Source organism: Diplotaxodon limnothrissa, linkage group LG23, assembly GCF_057381915.1.
Source record: "Diplotaxodon limnothrissa isolate DT_005_m linkage group LG23, D_limnothrissa_male_GT1.1, whole genome shotgun sequence".
In the NCBI taxonomy this organism is placed as follows: domain Eukaryota; kingdom Metazoa; phylum Chordata; class Actinopteri; order Cichliformes; family Cichlidae; genus Diplotaxodon; species Diplotaxodon limnothrissa.
In genome coordinates, this window is record NC_140617.1 from 26,125,854 (window position 1) to 26,146,434 (window position 20,581).

The 20,581-nt window shown below is 40.5% G+C and overlaps 2 protein-coding genes across 2 annotated transcripts; one reads left to right on the plus strand and one right to left on the minus strand.

Moving 5' to 3' along the window:
• The first annotated feature begins 1,305 nt into the window (after positions 1 to 1,305).
• LOC146608200 (low molecular weight neuronal intermediate filament-like) lies at positions 1,306 to 6,966 on the plus strand. The gene is made up of 8 exons (XM_085348653.1): positions 1,306 to 1,508; positions 2,054 to 2,114; positions 2,629 to 2,724; positions 3,250 to 3,375; positions 3,501 to 3,655; positions 4,051 to 4,085; positions 5,171 to 5,205; positions 6,952 to 6,966. Exons 1-8 carry the CDS (start codon positions 1,306 to 1,308, stop codon positions 6,964 to 6,966), a joined length of 726 nt encoding a protein of 241 aa, XP_085204779.1.
• A 4,818-nt stretch (positions 6,967 to 11,784) lies between these two features.
• tmem198ab (transmembrane protein 198ab) lies at positions 11,785 to 19,238 on the minus strand. The gene is made up of 4 exons (XM_085348161.1): positions 18,988 to 19,238; positions 18,305 to 18,886; positions 12,846 to 13,048; positions 11,785 to 11,937 (listed from the first exon to the last, which is right to left on the minus strand). The coding sequence occupies exons 1-4, from the start codon at positions 19,142 to 19,144 to the stop codon at positions 11,785 to 11,787; spliced, it is 1,095 nt and encodes a 364-aa protein (XP_085204287.1). The 5' UTR covers positions 19,145 to 19,238.
• Positions 19,239 to 20,581: the final 1,343 nt, after the last annotated feature.

Sequence of the window (20,581 nt, forward strand, 5' to 3'; positions counted from 1 at the left end):
GAGTTTGGATATTCTCATCATCTCTTTTGTGGGTCCAAACTTTGGGTGGTATGTGTGATTGTGAATTGTTGTCTGTCACTCTGTGGTAGCCCTGTGACAGACTGATGACCTGTCCAGGGTTTATCTCGCCTCTTGCCCTATGGTAGCTGAGATAGGCCCAAGGTGTGGGAGGAGTTCAGTGAGGCCATGGAACAAGACTGTTGTTAACCTGGAAGCGTGGGGATGACTTCAACTGAGGATACAACTATAAGGAATATTTCAAAGAGCTCGTCAATCCCTCTGGTATGGTTCCTGTAGACGAAGCAGAATGTGGAAACGAGAGGGCAAGTCATCCATTACTGGTAGCGAGGTAGTGAAACCTCAGTGTGAAGGTTTACTCTAAGCCATTGTTCAGCTTTGCTTCCAGATCCTTAACTCCTTAACTTAGGAGACACACCCTAACCCTAACCCTAACTTAGGATCCTTAACTTAGGAGATTTGCCAACTTGGTCCCACTCCCAAGTCACTGCTTACTGACTCTTGCATACCCTTCCTTCCCTCCCTTTAGCATAAATTTTAAACATGCAGTTCACTTTTATTTTATTTTCAATGTGGAACCAACTACCCAAAATCACCAAAAATATATTTTTTGTGTTTTTATCAATTGACAATAAATGTTTGCATTGATGGACTTATATTTTGAAGCACATATCACGAAAGGCTACAATGCTTGTTGTTAGTTACAACTAATGGTGTACCTGTGTGATTAGTGTCTCTGTGCACTTCTTGTGAACACGCTTATTGTTGTTTTGCCTTATTTGGTCCACAATTTGTCTTGTTTTCCTCCAGTATCCAACTATAATCCAAAAAAATAGTAGTTGCAAGAAAATTAACCCTCTTAGGTAGTTAAGAAAAAGAGCACAATAACTGGAGAATGGGGGAGTGTAACAGAGGGAGAAAAAGGAAGGGGTAGAAATAGGGTGAAAAGGGAAGTTGAAGAAAATACTAGAAGAGGAAGAGAGAATTGAAAGGTGATGTAAAAAGATGACACAAAGAAAAAATGTTAAAGAATTTAAAATGATAAGCTAAAGGAGGAAGAAAGAGAGAGGGAGGATCAGGAAGGACATTTCTCAGGGAGGAGGGGGTAAAAAGCGAAGGGGGAGGTACCTACAAATAGATCGACAAGCAGGTTCTGCTTCAGTTGCAGCTCTCACCAGGCTTTCTGTGAGCTCCAGCATTTCCTCCTAGAGTTCTTCAGCACACACTGCATCCTCTTACTGCCCAGGCTTTGCTTCCCACAAAGTCACTGAGTGCTCTTCTGCAAACATGGCGATGGAGAAGAAAGAGCTGCAGTTACTGAATAGCCTCTTTGCCACCTACATCAAGAAGGTCAATAATCAGGTGAATTATCAGGAGCACAATGAGTCCATCCATGGCATAGTTGAGGAGAAGATGAAGGAGCTGTTGAGCATGGCGCATGAAGAAGACAACGAGGAAATAATCAGGGAGCATAAAACCTTAACATTGAGGTGGGAAGGGGCAAAAGGGGGCATTTGTGAGTCTTTATATTGATAATGTGATTATTATTATGTATACTGTTATTTTTTCACTGATAAATTCAAAACCTGTTTTGGATCCATAAACAGTCAACATCTTGCTGGAGATTAACTAGTATAGGCCTATTCTTACTTAACACTCACATGTAAAATAGTAAATGTAGAACTGTTTTTGACTTAAATAACTAAAACCGCAAATTATTTCCTGAGTTCTGTCTCGTGATATATCTCTCTCTCCTAACATGCCTTCCACCTCTCCTCTTCTTTTGTCTTTGGCCAAGAGCAGAATAGTTTCCACTGGCACTCTGTTGGCACACTGGAGGCCAGATCAGCAGTTCAATACAAAAATCACATTCTTGCTGTTTGATTTCACAAATATTTTGTGCCAGTGCCCTTCCTTATGCAACCCTTCCCATTTATCCAGAACCAGCACTAAGAGTACACTGGCTTGAATGAAACCAGTTGCTCATCAAAGGTTTTCTGTCTAAAACTCATCTGTGTATCTTACTGGCGTCCAGGTTGGAAGCTGAGAAAAAAAGAAGAGAAATTGCAGAAGACCAGTTAGATAGGATTATAAAGGTAATTTGTAATCTCCAATAATTTTATCTTTTTATTGTTATTAGCAGGGATGGACCCACTCAAACATTTTTTTTAAATATTAATTGGTTCATCTATAGTTTTCTGTTGTTTGATGGAATACTAAAACTGAAAAAGAAAAAAATTGATAAATAATATAAAGCTGATCTTTGGTTCTGTTTAATCCTTTAATTACTTTGGTGTTGTATGGCAAACTATGGGTGATGTCTTTGTCAGCAAAAAGGCTGTAAACAGCCAAAAAACAGGACAAAGCTCAAAATTCATACCCTCTTTGTTTGTAATTTAATGCCACATTTTTCAAAGCCATCCTATGGACTTCATTTGTTTGGCCTGTAATTTGGTCCCTGGGTCATATTCTTGACACCACGGTTTTACAGGAATTGGAGTAGCAAAATGGAGAGTTGTTTAAAATATGTATGCTTTTTTTAAACTATTATAATGTTAGACTGCATGATGTAATGATATTTCATTAAAATAAATGCTTTTAATTTTGCAGGAGAAGGTTAAAGCTGAGCTGGACTGTGAGTTTCAGAAGAAACGCACTGGACTGCTGGAGCAGGAGATTCAGTTCTTGAAGGAGATCTATGAAGAGGTTCACTCCTCCTTTTCTTCTTATTTTTTATGCTATATTCAGGATGATGTGTGTTTTTATACAATCTCTTCACAGATAAAAGACTGAAGTTCTCAGTTACAGCACTGTGCTGGTTCACTCCCATGGCTTACTAGGACAGAACAGAACATTAGCTATTATTAAGTGTATTAAACCCATCACATCTATGAATTGTAGGTAGATTTGTTCTAGCCTTCATCAAGAGCTGCCAAAGAGAACCATGAGAGGGTTTATTCTACTCTAAGGCTGGATATTAAGATGGCAAATTTATGTATTTTTGTAATTTAGCGCACTTAGAAATATCATTTTAAAGAACCTGACACAGTGATTAAAATTTGTTCTAAGTATGGTTTCAGTAATGGTTCTGATGCATTTAGTTGTTACCAGCTGTTAACAATGTTAACAGAGGTTAATCAATTAATGTGATGTGTACAGACAACAGCTCATATAGATAAATCCTAACTCTAAGCCTCTGTTTATCTTCACCTGTCTCCTCTTCTCCTGTAGAAGATCAATGAGCTGCAGAGTCAGAACCAGACTGAGACCGATAATAACAATTCAGACCTGATGGAAACACTGGAAAAGATCAGGGAGCGTGTTAAGAGGATCAGTCTTGAAAAACACCAGTCAAAGGTTGGAGATATGTTATCATTATTAACTGCTGTGGTAAAGATAAATTCTGCTACCCAAGAGCCTGAATTGAACTGTTTTTTATATAAATAAAAACATTAACCTTTGAACCTGGCATGATAAAACAGATGCAGAATATAGAGTCAGAGTTCGGGAGAATGAAAGAGAATATGACGAAACTGATGAACAACCTAAAAGGATATGAGCAAAGACTCAACAACAGCACGGACCTGGAGGCTGATATTGAACATTACGCAAAGTTGCTGGAAAAAATGAAAGAAAGGTGATGTTTTCAATTGTATTCAATAAGTTGACAGATTTTATTATCTGCTACATTGCTTCATCTTATAATTGTTGTTAAATTCAAGTGCTGTAATCATGGCTGGAGTACCTACCATTAAAGTTGTTGCTTTTAATCATTTACCTGGATGAAATCCAATCATTCTGGTTAAAGATTTTATATCTATGGATAGATAGAGCTGTGGCTACAATGTAGCTTGCCATCACCAGTGTGTGAATGTGTGTGTGAATGGGTGGATGACTGGATGTGTAAAGCGCTTTGGGGTCCTTAGGGACTAGAAAAGCGCTATACAAATACAGGCCATTTACCATTTTACCATCACATTATTATATTATTTATTAAATTATTTTTCAACGTTTTTCTTTTTGTCTTCACAGGATTAATACAGGGAAAAATGTGGATTCAGGTGAAGGTAAGAACAAAGGTGTGAAGACTCTTTAACCAGCATACAAACCTCAATTTGTGTGAAATCACACTGTATTCACACTGAGTCAAATACACATAACTTACTGTTTAAATATAGATTTTTGTCCATCAAAAATCAAGTCCATCTGGAGATAAGCATAAACATACCAAAATAAAACATTAAGAAGGGCTGACTGAGCATACGATCAGATAATTGTGAAACTCTCAAACTCTGTACTGTCTGCTTAATAACAAGTATGATTCAGTGCAGAGAGGTCTATTAACGCATAGTGAGTGAGAAAGGTGACTGAAGAAGAATAGTCAATACATCATGGGAATCCGCCAATCATTAACATACATATCTAATTGCCATCACATCAGACGAAAATGTAGCTGTATAAACTTCAAGTATCTGCTTAATTTATCAAGACATCACATATTTGCAAAAGTGCTCCTCTGTGAAGAGGTAGTAGTTTATTTCATTGCAACCTGTAATACAAAAGGTTTGAAGTGTGAAATAAACTGCAATGGAGTTTGGTTGGGGGGGGGGGTTCTTTTAAAACAAAGAGGGGCTAGCTCTTTAACTCCAGCCGATAAGACCATTTCCCACACCCATAAACATAAACTACTCTACACTCTTTTTATACTGCTGGCACTTTACTCGCTTACAGTTATTTACTCACCTTTCAGTGACTTTAATTTTAAAACTGTGTATATACTGTATATTCAGTGTATTTATTATCTCACTCTTACTGCCTGTTTATGCCCTGTCCGTATCTTCAACGTCATGGTGCTCTGTTGTATGTTAGTTGGCCCTTGGGGATAAATAAAGACTTTCTGATTCTGAAAACAAAGTTTGGGAACTACTGATGTAACTGAAAATAACAAGAACATGAAGGAAGCTGTGGTGTTTATAGCAGTGATTGAAAGGACTGTTGCATTGTTGAGCAGAAATGACGTTCCATCTTGTATTCACCTCCACCCTCCATCCTGTATTCACCCTGTTTACAACTGGCTCACAAGTACTGTTTGCAGCTACCACTAGATGGTGCTAGGGTGCATGCAAAGTTAAACACTCCGATTCCATTGCAGACTCAAATCCGGACAGTGGTTCCAGTGACAATGGGGTAAAATACTATTAATTTTATCTATTCATGTTTTTATTTCTTTGTGAAGTTTCGTGCGTGTGTGTGTGTGTGTGTGTGTGTGTGTGTGTGTGTGTGTGTGTGTGTGTGTTGTTTATGTTTTGAAATTTTCTTTCTTAAGAATCCTGACAGGTCGTTTTGTTTTAGAAAATGTAGGAAAAGAAATTCATCATCAAACAAATGGTACAGTTCTTAGGTCTTCGTTTCAAAGTGAATTATAAGAAGAGGAAGAATTAAAGCAGCTTTTTTCATGGCTCAGTGACACCAGACTATGAAAAATAAGTAGTTGTCTGGTGATTATGTTGAAAAGTGCTTTTTGCATTCAGCTACTGATTGCAAGTAGTTATAGCAACCAGGCAACCTGTCTCCAAAAACCTGCAGCCAGCCTCTGACTGCACTCTCAGACAAGACTGCAACATGCTGATATCAGTCTGAATCAGTCCACACTGATGAACACAAAAGAGGACTCAACTCAGCTGGTTGTATACGGGTTATATTCCTACATAAAAGCAAGGCTGCAGAGCGAGCAACTTTGTCATTTTGCAGTTAAATCACTGTCCAACAGCAACTATTAACATTATTTTCTGTGTTTCTGTTTGAAATCTGTGATATTGTGAATTGACTCTAAATCTAAATAGTTAATGTGAACATCTGTGTTTGCAGACAAAAACAGATTGTAGGTAATTATTACCTTAACCTGGTCAAATTACAGACTGACTCAGTCTTACTGCCCTTTTATGTTAGTTGATCTAACCGACAGTGAGTGGTTGCACACCTGCTCCCCATCTTTAAAGCAACCAATTCAAAGCCCACAAGATTACAAGTTCATTGCACATGCTAACAATAATTTTGCTCTATAGCCACTGTTTTTATTTTATTTTATTGTGACTATAGTATCAAACAGAGTATGAACTGATGGGCAGCAAAAGTTCCCAAACAAGATAAAAAAGGATTATTTTGATCCGTGAATTAGGTAAAGCTAGTCTGTGGAGCTGGATTTGAAAATAAAAATTATGAGCAAATGGCAAAAATTGTGTATGCATGACCAGATACAGCCGATCGATCCTTCCACCCCATTGGCCCATATTTATCATCTGTGTGACAATTTTCAAGATTATCTCAACCTGTTCAAAATATTTTGATATTAATGATGATTCAGTTTTAGTCACTTCAGTGTTTCTCACAATTCACTCATTTTTTTAAAGGCTCAGAAATTGAAGTCTTTAAGTTTAAGCTTGGACCACTTTTTTTTTAGTGATTTTTGATGGCCCCCAGTGGCAAAATGAAACAGCAAATTTCTTTCAGAAGCAGCCCTTTTTTCTTATTTTTGAAAATGTTGCCAAAATAAGTGGCAGAATGCCCCCAGCCCTTTACCTGATTTCAGTCACCTTTAGAGGTAGATGGTAGTTTGACCTCTGACCTCAGTTGTCAGCCTTTAAAATTACAACTTCACTCGCCTCTGTGATGCCTTGTGATCCACACGTAGCGACCATTGGGAACACGCTACACCAGCAGCTTTAAAGTTTTGTTACAAGATAAAATTTCTATTTTTTTCTGGATAAATATAAAAACTACTTTAATCTTTCTGTCAGTGCTGTTGTAGTTTCTATGTGTTTAGGGCAGAGCCTTTACTCGCTTTCAGATAGCTAACAAGCATTCAGACAGAGAAGCCATCTGATAAAAATCTGATATAGTCGGTTTAATCTTTCTAATGTTTTTCTCCTACAGGACGAATCAGAGTAAATCCAGTCATCAATATAACAGCAGAAAATATGACAACTGGCAGGAGAGAAGAAGAATAATTTAAAAAACAAAACAAAACACTAATCTGTCTTTTCTTGGTGGTATAATTGTAAAGCTGTGCTTCTAAACTTATTTGATCATTGAGTGGTGGGATTTTTTCAGTAGGCCAACCATGCACTAACATGAACTTGTGTTAACTTTTAATTGATTGATAGAAGAACATTTTATGGGATAGGACAGTTTGGGTCACTCTGTCAGTGAAGAAGTCGATGAGAGTGACAGTGATGACCCCAAAATCTGATCTGAGCAGCAGTTAGGGGGTCAGGGGTCAGTTAAGGGTCAGACATATGTGCTGTGTGTGGAAAAGCAATAGCTGTTTATTGTTAATGTGAATGATAGCGTATATGTGCGTGTGTGTGTCAAGAGCTCGGAGAGGACTTCATGATAACCTCATGTAAAGTATCAGCATGCAAAGGTCCTTCGAGAATCAAATGACAGAAATGTAGCATCCACTTCTGATTCAATGTCAGACATACAGAGACATACAATCTCACACGCAGACTCACCTATGTATGTATGAGCACACACATTTGTTTGGTTGTTGGATTAAAAGCTTATATGAAGATTAAATTGGTGTTTTTTCCAATTAAAATAAAATGTTTCAAATAATTTGTTCGCCTAAATCTCCATGAGCATTCACACTGGAAAATGTTGTATTCCCTGACTGGTTGACAAGTGGTTGCTGATAGTTGCTGGCTGGAATTGGGCTAAACTGGTCATGAAGAAAATGCTACACCAACAATTCCATGTAATTGCTTTGATTACTAGCAGACTGCTGCGGTCAGCTCTCGTTTGCATGGATCATTGTGACTTGTCTGCAGACACTCGCTCTGTAGTTTTCACTCTGTAGTGAAACCTGAAGTGTTTGCAGACAGGTTACAGTCTTCCACACAAACGCCTGGCAACCTGCTAGCAATCCAAGCAATCAGGAGGACTTCAGTGCAATCAGAAGTGCTGGTCTGTTACCATTTTATACTACTAACTAACTGCCAGGAACTTGCCCCAACAAATTACCAAATGGTCTTGGAATACCAGTTGGAATTTTCCTAGCAAGTGGTCACTGACCAGGTGACTGGCTTTAGCAACTGATTTCACAGCAACTGGCACAAGATGAAATTGGTCACAAAATTACTATGCACCAAAAACATTCCTAGCACTGCTTTGATGGCTAGCAGATTTCTACAGCTGCCCAGAATTTGTGTGGAAGTCACCCACTTGTACCCAAATACTTACCTGCTTACCAAGTAGCAGTGAAACTTGCCGCAACCATACACAAAATACATATTTTTCCATGGCAAACGGCGAGTTTCTCGTACAAAAAGAAAAAGACCCTCAGAGATTGGGTGAAATTCTCTTAAATAAACATTAACAAAAGGAAAGATCAGACATGTTTCTGCTAAAAGCAAACTATGGCACAAAATTCTGCCCATAGCAAACCACCAGCTCTGAAACCAAAGGAAAGTTCACGACCCTGATCACAGATGTACTGAGTGTGCCCGTTCAGGCTGCTCAACAGTCTGTAAAGGAGCATCCACACAGTGAGCAATTCACTCATATCTTAGGCTCCAGTTGCCTAGGTAACCCTTTAACGTATTTGCCACCCAGTCATATGTCGATCAACTGTATCTATTTTTCTTATTGGTGAGTCAGGACCTGGTTATTTTGTGTCACCAGCAGTTATTCCAACCAAGGTAGCTGTTATAGTCCCTAGTTGACAAGTTGACAAACCACTTCCTTCTGGATGCCCCCTAAGTGTTCAGATGTACGTACATTAATACAGTTGTATAGCGGCCAAAAGACATTCCTGAGGCACCAATTATAGGCCACCTTTACACATGTTAATATGACAAAAACAGAGGAGGATTGCATGATGGAGGTTGATGACAAAGACAATAGTTTGATCCACAACCTCTGATTACAGGAAGCTCCTTACAACAGATGTTCGCCCTCTTGGTCAGCGTAGAGAAACAGATCTTTCTCCTCAATTTAAATTTAAAAGGTCGAACACACCATTTTCCATAAGCATTTACCACAGTAATAGTGCAAATAGTATAGTATATAAAGGATGAGCTAAATTGTATGTGTATGCGTATCGGCACTAAAATGTACAGATGAGGAGGAGGAGAAGAATAAAAGGTGTCTGGAGATGAAGTTAAAGATCAGAAGAGCGATATGAGAGATGTTAAGGAAAAGGGCAGAAAGAAAGAAATGAGGGAGCCAACAATAGACTATGTTTCATGCCTACATGGCATTGCTTTAAAAGACCAATCATTTTACATTTTATTGTACACAGGCCCATTGGAACACATGCTTTAATGATCATAGTCATAATTCAGTTTAATAAAAGCATGGAGTTACTGGCCTACAGTGATGATTGCACTCTCCTTACAGAAAATAATTAAATAAAACAAATAAATACATCCCACTCGAAAGAAACCACTAAATGTGACTTTTAAGAAAAGAAAGTGTTTAAATATAACAATCAAATGGTAAAAAAAAGGGGGAAAAAATCCCACTTCCACCCAAAAAAGGTAGTAAGTGTTGTGTTTTTTTTATGTACAAATTTCACATCGATGTACATGAAAGGGTGCAGGGTGTTCAGTGCCACACAGGATTGGGTGGACGGAGGGGTGAGATCATGCATGTCAGGTGAGAAATAGAAACACCCCCCCTCCGCACTCACGTGTCTGCTTTTCCTTTAAAAAGGCGGCAACAATAACAAAGTATTCACATTTTCACTGGTGACAAAAATGTTATGTTTTCCCAAATAAAGAAGGTCAATGCACATGATGGAAAGAGTTGCTCTAAATACAAGTTTCTATGGCCATTAGTCCATTTTGTCACTCAGACCTGTGAGCTTTGTTTACACTAGCACCTCAGCTGGGTCTGTCTACGGTGCAAACAGGCACATTTCTGAGATTTCGTTTGACAGATACCTAAACCATCACTGAGAAAACCTTTTAATTTATTATACTGGAAAATAACCAATACCTGAAACACAATCTCTCAATCAGCTCAGGTTAAATTAGGTTAAATTAAAAAAACAAACAAACAGCTATAATAACCCTGAAATATTATGTAAATGTTAAAGGAACATTAGAAAACAAAAAACCCTCAAATTTACTTATTAAATCTTTATCTGCTCTCTTTTCAAAAGTTGGTTACAGGGCAGATAAACTGTTATTTGAATCAAAAAGTCAATGCTAGCAAGCTAGGCTAATTTCCTTCCATAGTAAAGCAGGCTAACTAGTTTTTACTTAAAAAGTTGACATTAGTTAGCCTATCATGCTAACATCAATGATAATTCCCGCCATGTTTTTATTAGTGTCGTTATTTGTAATCGAGCTTTTACTTTCTTAACACTATTGTATCAGTAAATAATGACTACAGCTATGTGAGAACTGGAATAAACAAATTCTTTTTAAATTATTCATATTTAAGAAACTAAAAATGTAACATTGGCATTAATTTCTGCCACTCTTCAGTTATGTTACCTCCATTATCATACAGCTATTAAATGAAAATAAATGATTATTTTATCTGATAACATTAGTTTTCTTGATCCTGTTTCAATTATGGTAAATGAGTTGTCTAACAAATGAAATTTAATTTATGTTCACTTTTATGGCATAACAAACAAAAAAATTCAGCTATTCTGTCATTGACCATCCTCTGCCAAGTTCTACACAAAGGTAAATGGTAGAGTGAAAAAGAAATCTGTTTTACACGTGAAACTGATCTCTTAGAGAATAAGTTCAGGACACAAAATGAGCAAGATTTATATTTTCCAGCACTGAGAATCCGCAAAATCAGATCTTCTGAGGTGCCAGTGTAAATAAAACCACATTTATCCACACATCTGTGAAAACAACAAGCTCACCTCTAAAAAGTCTTTTAACCCTGCTTTTTGTAGCTCCCTGGCTACCACCCCTCACTGAATTTTTTTTTTTCCACTTTTAATGCAAGAAGAAGCCACTGGTGGGATATCTGCCAGTAACCGCTCTCCTGATGCTAAACTTTACAGTCCAAGGAGGGGCAAGGCACCCGTTTAAACAGATTCCCTGGCCTTCAGAGCAGTTGGCCGCTTGAAGTAGTGTGTCGTCCAGCACCAAGGGTGGCAAAGGGTTTTCCCCTCTTTAAATGTGACAGTTACGAAATCTTTCCTCATTTCAAAGAGGATGTATGTAGTCCGGATGGCACAGAGAGCAAATAGAGTATCTCAGTTTGCTGTGAAGGGTCATTACCTCCCCTTAAAGACAATGTTGACTGGACCTTTAATTCGACTTCCACTTGCTTCTGTAACATCAGTGGTAGAAACTATTAACAACGAATCTTCATTATTTTTGTTAGAACCTGAGGAGGGTTTGCACTGAAGCTCCAATCCCTGGTTTGAGTTGAGATGGTGGCAGACAGGTTGGGGATGAGTCCAGCAGGTTGTTTTGGGCTTCCACATCAATCTTTAAAATTGTAGCTGCGGTTTTTGTGATGTTAAGTACATGCATGCATTTGTGCGTTTGGACGATGAAAAGAGGTCAGCTAACCTCGGCACCACACTGGTGGCTCCAGCAAGAGGTTTATAATCCAAAATTTATTTAGGGAAACAGTCAAATGTGTTTGCATTTCAGGTAAATCCAGCCCTACATATTTTTTCCATCCTCTTAGGTGTGTAATGGTTTGTTCTAGCACAGGTGTGATTATAGAGACGTACATCTCTCTGGGTAAGTGGTATGTTCAGGCATCTGGGAGGTTCTGGAGTGGTTAGACCCGTAGCGAAGGTCCTGCTGCTCCAGTGAGTGGCGTTGTGGATCCACAGTCATAGCCCATCTCCACTACGGCATGGGAGCCCCCGACTAGCCGGCCTGGAAAGGGCTGTGCCTGTACCTGCCGATCTCTAAAACTCTGGATGTAGCTCTAGAAAGAACAAAAAGTTTATAAAGTTAGTCTGGTTCCTTCTTTTTATTGCCAGTCTTAGCAAATGGCAGGATAACTTCAAAATCACTACTTGCCCAATTGGTTGTCTCTAAGCTATTGAAATGTGTTGGAAATTTGATCATCTGGTTAAAACAATGTTTGACTGTGGTCACATAACCTACTGTTACCTATTTATTCTACACAATGCCTGGTTTCAGGGTCCTTGGCTGAAAAACAATCAAAATCATCTCCCTGCTTCACTATTGGTATGAGTTGTTTGCACTGATGGTGCTGTGCATTATGGCCAAAAATCTTCACTTTAGTCTGTCTAACGGACATAATACAGAAATCTTTTGGTTTGTTCAGATACTGGATCAGATTATTATTATCATGATATGTAAAGCCTCAGAATTCAAAGAGACTTTCTTTTCAGCAAAGGGTGAGCCGAGTGGAAATTCTAGTTTGCTAGCTTGCTATATTGGTTCACTAGGTAATACATGACACTTGTGTATATTTTAAAACAGAATAAATTTTAGCCATCAGTAAATCATGTAATGGACCAACAAAAAAATATATATACAACTGATGTTTACGTTTTTCAGTGACAGCTCACAAGGGGACAGTTCGCCAGCTAGCTATAAAGTAACTTAATTAAATGGTAGATATCTGACAATGGTACTTGATCAGTCTTGTTTTTAGGATATTGATAAGCATTTAGTATATATGAATTAGGACAGTCTTGTCTACATCTTATTATTGTATAATGACCTTGAGTATAGTTATATAAGGTTTCACACTGATTTCTATTTTTTTCTAGAATTCAGTGACAGACTATTTCCTTTAAATAACTGTGCTATTTGTTTCAAGGCCAAAAATTTTCATTCAACAGTATGATTACTGGTCCTCACAGGAGAGAGGACGTCGGTATCGTAGCGGCGGATAGGGTTGGGTTTGCGGCGGTAGGCGGGCTCCGTGTGCAGTTGTTTGGATTGGTGTTGATGGTGTGAAGAGGAGCCATGTTGCTGCTTCTTCTTCTTCTTGTTGCGGTAGCGGTCATCCCGCTGGCGAATGCGCATCACCTGCATCCTCCGCTGCTGGCGGCTGATGATTACTGAGGAGAACAAAGGGAGGCTAATAAGGAAAGATGATTTTTTGTTTTTCAAAGCTAAAAACAGAGGCAATGTTGATATCTATCTATATTCTATATACTTTTCTATGTGAAAATTAGGTTCATCTTATTAAAAACTTAGGGGACCTTTACGGGTGCTCTTGAGGAACTCAGATCAGATCAGATTTGAGTTTTGAAGAGATTCTCACTTAGATGTACGACAACTTAAAAATATTCAACCCTCAAATAATTTTTTTTAAATTAATGCATTTTGTCAGAAGTGAATATAACATATACTTCTGCTGAAAACTGCTGAAGTCTAGTCAGGACATTACAAGCTGATACAGGAGTTCCATTAAAGAGCAACAAAAATCAGGCTTTTATTGTATTTGTAAATGCTGCATTTAGAACCAAATCACTGCAGAAAAGCTCCAGAGCTGCTCTAATATTTTGTGTGTAACCAGCGGATATCCAGGTTAAGACTTCCTGTTGTGTTCACCTGTCTTGGTTTATCAATTTTAAAAAGCTAAGAAAAAGTGTAACCATCCTCAGATCATTGATGTTTAAATTTCAGCATGCGTTTTCCTTTTTCCCTCTTAATAAGAGAGTTTTTACAAGCAAACAAGCAAAGCCTGCTTAAACTTGATTGGTCAGTAATACTTGGCCAGGGTTAAAGTAAAATTTGACAGGTGGGGAAATCCCAAACTCTGGCATAGCTGTCATGGACCTCGAAATAACTTATTGTTGGTTTAGCTAATTAAATTCTATATTTTACATGTCCCAAACACATTTAGTTTAGACTTCAGATGTAATAAATGAACATTAAATCATTTGTTTTGGTGTGAGATAATTCTCACATTTTAGAGTTAGCTTTATCTAATGTACAGGGTGGGCCATTTATATGAATACACCGTAATAACATGGGAATGGTTGGTGATATTAAAGTCCTGTTTGTAGCACATTAGTATATGTGAGGGGGCAAACTCCTCAAGATGGGTGGTAGGGCTGGGCCATATCATACCGTTCACCGTAATACCGGTATAATGTTGGGCAACGACAAGAAAATGAAATATGGCGATAGAATATGGGTAAAACGCGCATGCACAGTGCCTTTGTTTTCATACACACATGGCGGAAAAAGCATGGCAGCGAATGAGAAGAGCGAAAGTGGATCGTTGAATGAAACGGATGAACCAGAACTGGTTTGTAAAAATGCTGCAACTTCAGTGGTGTGGAACTGGTTTAGCTTTCATCCGTCAGATACACAACAAAGCACTATTTTTGTTAGAGCATGCTAGCAGGCCGTCGTTATTACCGTGTTGTTTGGAAAAAAATACGGCACACTTAAAATCAATCCTTTGATTTTTCTGAAAATCGACAGTGCCCCTTATAATCCCATGTGTATATATATATATATATTAGGGGTGCAACGATATTCGTATCGATATTGAACCGTTCGATACAGTACTTTCGGTTCGGTACGCATATGTATCGAACAATACAACATTTGTAATTTATTTTATCAACTTTCCTTCTGACGATGCTGTCTGTGTTGAGCGCTCAGTGAATCTGCGTTCGACTACTCCGCCTAGGCTGCACTGTCGAGCGCAGATCCACTGAGCGCTCAACACAGACAGCATCGTCAGAAGGAAGAGCGCAGGGCACCGCCCCCACCCTCATTCAGATCTGGCGTTTGGAATTATTTTGGTTTTCATGTGACGTATGACCCTGAAGGTAAGCGAGTCATGGACTAAAGTAAAACAGTATGTTGGATGTGCCGTGCAATGCTCAATTACATTGGTGTGAACTAGTGTGTTAGCGCAGTTAGCTCGTTAACGTGTTGGCCGTCTAGCCCCATGCACGGGGCGATCGGCGGTAGCTCGTTAACGGAGATTTGCCGTGTTGTGGCGTTAAGGTCATTTCAACGAGATTAACCTGAAAGCACTAGTGGGAACACAACGAATATGACTGCACATTTACGCCGACATCATCCTAGTGCAAAGACAAAAACAACAAGCATGCTACTAACTTTAGCCGAGTCATTTAGACAGCTGTTAGCACATGATTCTCCTTATGCTGCTGAGAATATAGCCCAGAAGAAGCGGATAGTATAGCTTTTATTTTGGAAAGAGCCATTTCTCTGTAATAAACTCTCTTTTCCAAAGATGAGTGATTCCTCAATCAGATACAGGGCTTGCAATATCGCTAGCCCGACGTCCCGGAGCTAGCGATTTTTTCAGTCGGGCTACCAAAATCTATCTCTTCCCTGCCCGTCGGGCTATTGTAGGAAGGAAAAATATATGTCAATGCTTTTGCATTCTTTCAGAAATGTAGCTGGGTAATTATGTCATTGGCATCGGTGAGCCACTGTCAATATGTGACATATTGAAATCGCGTTTGAATTTGTGCTTGTTTTTTTGCTTTCACTTTGCAATCATGCGAACTGTGTATAGAGAGCGACAGCACTGATCTGTGAGTGATGATAATTTGTGCACCAATTCCTCTGACATCGTCTTATTAATCGTTAGCTTACTATGCAAACATGACAAGTGAAATCTCCCGCAGCTTAAACATATGAGAGGTTGATCGCGCAGAGAATCGCTGAGCTTATGTGAGTGCGTGTGTAAAAGCATTTCAGTTCTGCTGAGCCAAATAAGACAGGTCGGGGTGAAGAAGTGACAGCCAAAGAAAAGCTTACCACAAAACGGAGAAGTTATGACAAATCAGACTATAAGGCAAAAAGAAAGTGCAGCTTTATGGTTTCATGGACAAAATAATTTCTGTGGCTGCAATATGACGAGCTAAATAACCAGGGCTGCACATAAGTGGTCCGCAGGTGCGCATTCACTGTCAAAATAAAAAACACGCACAAGGGTTAGGGTTAAATTTAAAAACTGTACTTTTGAGTTAAAATATATATTTATAATTTTAATAAATGACAAATTAAAAAGGCATGAACATTTTTTTTGTATCGAAAAAATATCGAACCGTGACACCAAAGTATCAAACCGAACCGAACCGTGAATTTTGTGTATCGTTGCACCCCTAATATATATATATATATATATATATATATATATATAAAACACCCAGCACGCCCCTGCGGGCGGTTTATCCTTCAAGCTCGGGTCCTCTACCAGAGGCCTGGGAGCTTGAGGGTCCTGTGCAGTATCTTAGCTGTTCCCAGGACTGCGCTCTTCTGGACAGAGATCTCCGATGTTGTTCCCGGGATCTGCTGGAGCCACTCGCCTAGCTTGGGAGTCACCGCACCTAGTGCTCCGATTACCACGGGGACCACCGTTACCTTCACCCTCCACATCCTCTCGAGCTCTTCTCTGAGCCCTTGGTATTTCTCCAGCTTCTCGTGTTCCTTCTTCCTGATATTGCTGTCATTCGGAACCGCTACATCGATCACTACGGCCGTCTTCTTCTGTTTGTCTACCACCACTATGTCCGGTTGGTTAGCCACCACCATTTTGTCCGTCTGTATCTGGAAGTCCCACAGGATCTTAGCTCGGTCATTCTCCACCACCCTTGGGGGCATCTCCCATTTTGACCTCGGGACTTCCAGGTTATACTCGGCACAGATGTTCCTGTACACTATGCCGGCCACTTGGTTATGGCGTTCCATGTATGCCTTGCCTGCTAGCATCTTGCACCCTGCTGTTATGTGCTGGATTGTCTCTGGGGCATCTTTACACAGCCTGCACCTGGGGTCTTGCCTGGTGTGATAGACCCCAGCCTCTATGGATCTTGTGCTCAGAGCTTGTTCTTGTGCTGCCATGATTAGTGCTTCTGTGCTGTCTTTCAGTCCAGCTTTGTCCAGCCACTGGTAGGATTTCTGGATATCAGCCACCTCCCCTATCTGCCGGTGGTACATACCGTGCAGGGGCCTGTCCTTCCATGATGGTTCCTCGTCTCCCTCCTCTTTCTTGGGTTTCTGCTGCCTGAGGTATTCACTGAGCACTCGGTCAGTTGGGGCCATCTTCCCAATGTATTCTTGGATGTTCGTTGTCTCATCCTGGACTGTGGTGCTGACACTCACCAGTCCCCGGCCCCCTTCCTTCCGCTTAGCGTACAGCCTCAGGGTGCTGGATTTGGGGTGAAACCCTCCATGCATGGTAAGGAGCTTTCTTGTCTTTATGTCAGTGGCTTCTATCTCCTCCTTTGGCCAGCCTATTACCCCAGCAGGGTACCTGATCACGGCAGGGCGTACGTGTTGATGGCCCGGATCTTGTTCTTACCATTCAGCTGACTCCTCAGGACTTGCCTGACCCTCTGCAGGTACTTGGTGGTTGCAGCTTTTCTAGCGGCCTCTTCATGGTTCCCATTCGCCTGTGGGATCCCCAAGTACTTGTAACTGTCCTCTATGTCTGCAATGTTGCCTTCTGGTAGTTCAATCCCCTCAGTTCTGACTACCTTCCCTCTCTTTGTTACCATCCGACTACACTTCTTCCAGTCCGAACGACATTCCAATGTCATTGCTGTATAGCCTGGTAGTGTGGATCAGTGAATCGATGTCTCGTTCACTCTTGGCATACAGCTTGATGTCATCCATGTACAGGAGGTGGCTGACAACTGCTCCGTTCCGTAGTCGGTATCCGTAGCCAGTCTTGTTAATGATCTCACTGAGGGGGTTCAGGCCTATGCAGAACAGCAGTGGGGACAGAGCATCTCCTTGGTAGATCCCGCACTTGATGGTGACTTGTGCTATGGGCTTGGAGTTGGCCTCTAGTGTTGTACGCCACATCCCCATTGAGTTCCTGATGAAGGCTCTTAGGGTCCCATTGATCTTGTACAATTCTAGGCATTCCAGTATCCAGCTGTGGGGCATTGAGTCATAGGCCTTCTTGTAATCAATCCAGGCAGTGCACAGGTTGGTCAGTCTGGTCTTGCATATATATATATATATATATATATATATATATATATATATATATATATATATATATATATATAATGTATAATATACATTGCAAACCCACAACAAAAGATACATTATTGTATTTATTGCCACCATAATCTATAAGATTATATCATAATTTAAAGGTAAGATTTATATTTTGCTTTATAAATCTATATGTGCTAAATAATTAGTATATAAATCTTTTAAATAAATATACTGGAATGAACCCCCTGCTCTCCTTTAGACTCATTCCTACAGGTATGTCTTCTAGGAAGAAAAATGGTGAACTGCTACAGTCAGCAGCAAACCAGAGCCAAGCACCACAAATATACACTGGAACCAGCTTTCCTCACCCTTGGTATGGGAGTATCCTTCAGCGGTCACCTTCCACTGGACCACGACACCCAGCAGGGTGAGGGCAGGCCACACTCCGAGGACCACCCATGTCATCCAGCACACAGGCTTTCCAGACTCTGCTTTAATCCGTTCATACATGTACAGCACAAGGGCAAAGAGCTCCACGAAGTAGTCCAAAGCCACCGTGATGACGGCTGCCCCGAACACCGCTGTAGACAGCGTTGTAAACAGACGCTGCCACTGCAGGGTGAGCACAGCAAACAGCATGCCCAGGCCAAGCAGCACGCCCAGGGGCACCCAGACAGAGCGCGGCGGGCTGTCAGAAAGCTCCTCCATGCCGACCAGGGTAGCCACGGCCACCAGCAGGCCAAGCAGCAGGCCCACCATGAAGAGGCCCACGCTCCGAACCAGCATGGTGACCAGGCCGCAGAGCGTCCCGATGCCCAGGCCAATGCCCACTGAGGCCTCCACGCTCAGCTGGGTGTCCAGCACGCGCTCCTTGTAGCAGAGCATAAAGATAACGACGGAGCCGAACATCAGGCCCGTAAGGAACATAACCGCCTTGAAGCAGCGATATCCTGAAAAAAAAAGAGCCAGAAACACATGACCTCAACAACAGGTCTTAAATAGAACAAAGAACAACTGCTGCTGCTGCATTAACATCACCTGTTCAACTCACCAAAGAAACAGTAAATGATGCCAAAGAGACAACACATCGAGCAGACAACGGAGGGAACCACTTTGTAATGCCCACGAGCGGCCTCGCAGCCGTCCATCCGATCAGGGCCCAGCTCCAGGTCAGGCTGTGCCAGCATCGTCTCCAGTGTGGTTGTCATCGTGAACAGGTAGTAGAGAAAAGGAAGGGGAAGGAGGACAAATTGAGGAGGAGAAAAGGTGATCAGGAGGGAGGTGAGGGGCAAGCGAGGTTATGGAGCACTGTCCAGGTCCATGGTTTTACCTGCGGATAGAGAAGAAGAAAAGGGATAAGGCAACAATATAAGAGTTGAAGTTAAGCACTGTAGAGCCCACCAAATGGAGGTCTGCACTAGCTGTGAAACCACCCTTAAAGGTTTTAAAACTGATATGATGCATAAATGCATTATTGAAAACAGTAATACAAACCCAAGAGGGTATGAAGATGCACAATATGCTGTGAAACTTAGCCAACACGTTTTTTTAATGGTTGTTTTCCAGCGAGTCAGTCTCAAATAGTCCTATTTTTAACAGCGTGATTTCCCAGTCTGACATATAAGTTCCATTTCTAATAGGTGTTCAAAACCCACATTGTTCACCCGAATGTCTACAACTCTGTGCTCTGTGTTGATGGCCGCTAATTCTGCATGACCCAAATCTTTCATCTGTTGGTTTACGCGTTTTGTTACCTGGAATTTTGAGTATCCTTACTTGACTTCAATCCATTTGATGTTTGTTCTGTTTCCTTTTACGACAGCCTTTTACAATCTGCTGTAGCAGGCTGCCAACTTAACTGAACAAGCTATATTTATTTATTCATGCAGCACTCTTCAGAGGCACCACAGTCTCTAAGACAGACAAAAATGTAAGCAAAGAACAGGACAGGAGATCCCTTCAGTTGAGCAAGTAACGCTGTGAGCTTGTGTTTGACAAATTTGTCATTAACCTACTTCTCTTGCAATTTCTAGTAGCTGTTTAAAGAAACTGGTTCACTGGCATGGCAAGAATTAAAAAAAAAAAAAAAAAGCTGTGTGATATAAACACTCACCAGCTTCTTCACCGGGCAGACCTATTTAAATAGCTAATCAGCTTCCAGCTCAGATCATCTCAAACTCAAATGGCCTCCACGGTCACTAGATCTCAGTCCAAGACAGGATTTTAGGATGTGGGGGAGAGGGAGATTATCATCTTGAATGAGCACCAACTATATGATGCCATCATTTCAACATGGAGCAAAATCTCTGAGCAATGGTTCCAGCACCTTGTTGAATCCATCCGATGAAGAATTAGAGAATCTCTGAAGATAAAAGGGAGTCCAAACCCAGAACTACTGATGTTTTCTGCCCAAACTACTTGAATTGACTGAGCTGATACAATATACATGTGCTGCAAGCAGGCTGGATCTAAGCATTCTTATCCATTCAAGCGACCTCAGCTCTGCCTGTACAACCTCTATAAGCATCCTCATACATTATCGGTTTATATTTGTTTATCTGTAACAATGCAGTGATTCATTGCGTTTCATTAAGTGATCAATCTTCCCAAAGGCTTCACCAGCCACTGCTTTGTTTACTTTCCTC

Coding starts and splice junctions, on each gene's coding strand:
- LOC146608200 (XM_085348653.1), top strand. CDS start 1,306: ATGGCGATGGAGAAGAAAGAGCTGCAGTTACTGAATAGCCTCTTTGCC. Junction 2,115..2,628: donor AGTTAGATAGGATTATAAAG/GTAATTTGTAAT, acceptor TTAATTTTGCAG/GAGAAGGTTAAAGCTGAGCT. Junction 3,376..3,500: donor TTGAAAAACACCAGTCAAAG/GTTGGAGATATG, acceptor ATGATAAAACAG/ATGCAGAATATAGAGTCAGA.
- tmem198ab (XM_085348161.1), bottom strand. CDS start 19,144: ATGACAACCACACTGGAGACGATGCTGGCACAGCCTGACCTGGAGCTG. Junction 18,887..18,987: donor CATCATTTACTGTTTCTTTG/GTGAGTTGAACA, acceptor TTTTTTTTTCAG/GATATCGCTGCTTCAAGGCG. Junction 11,938..12,845: donor ATACCGACGTCCTCTCTCCT/GTGAGGACCAGT, acceptor TGTTCTTTCTAG/AGCTACATCCAGAGTTTTAG.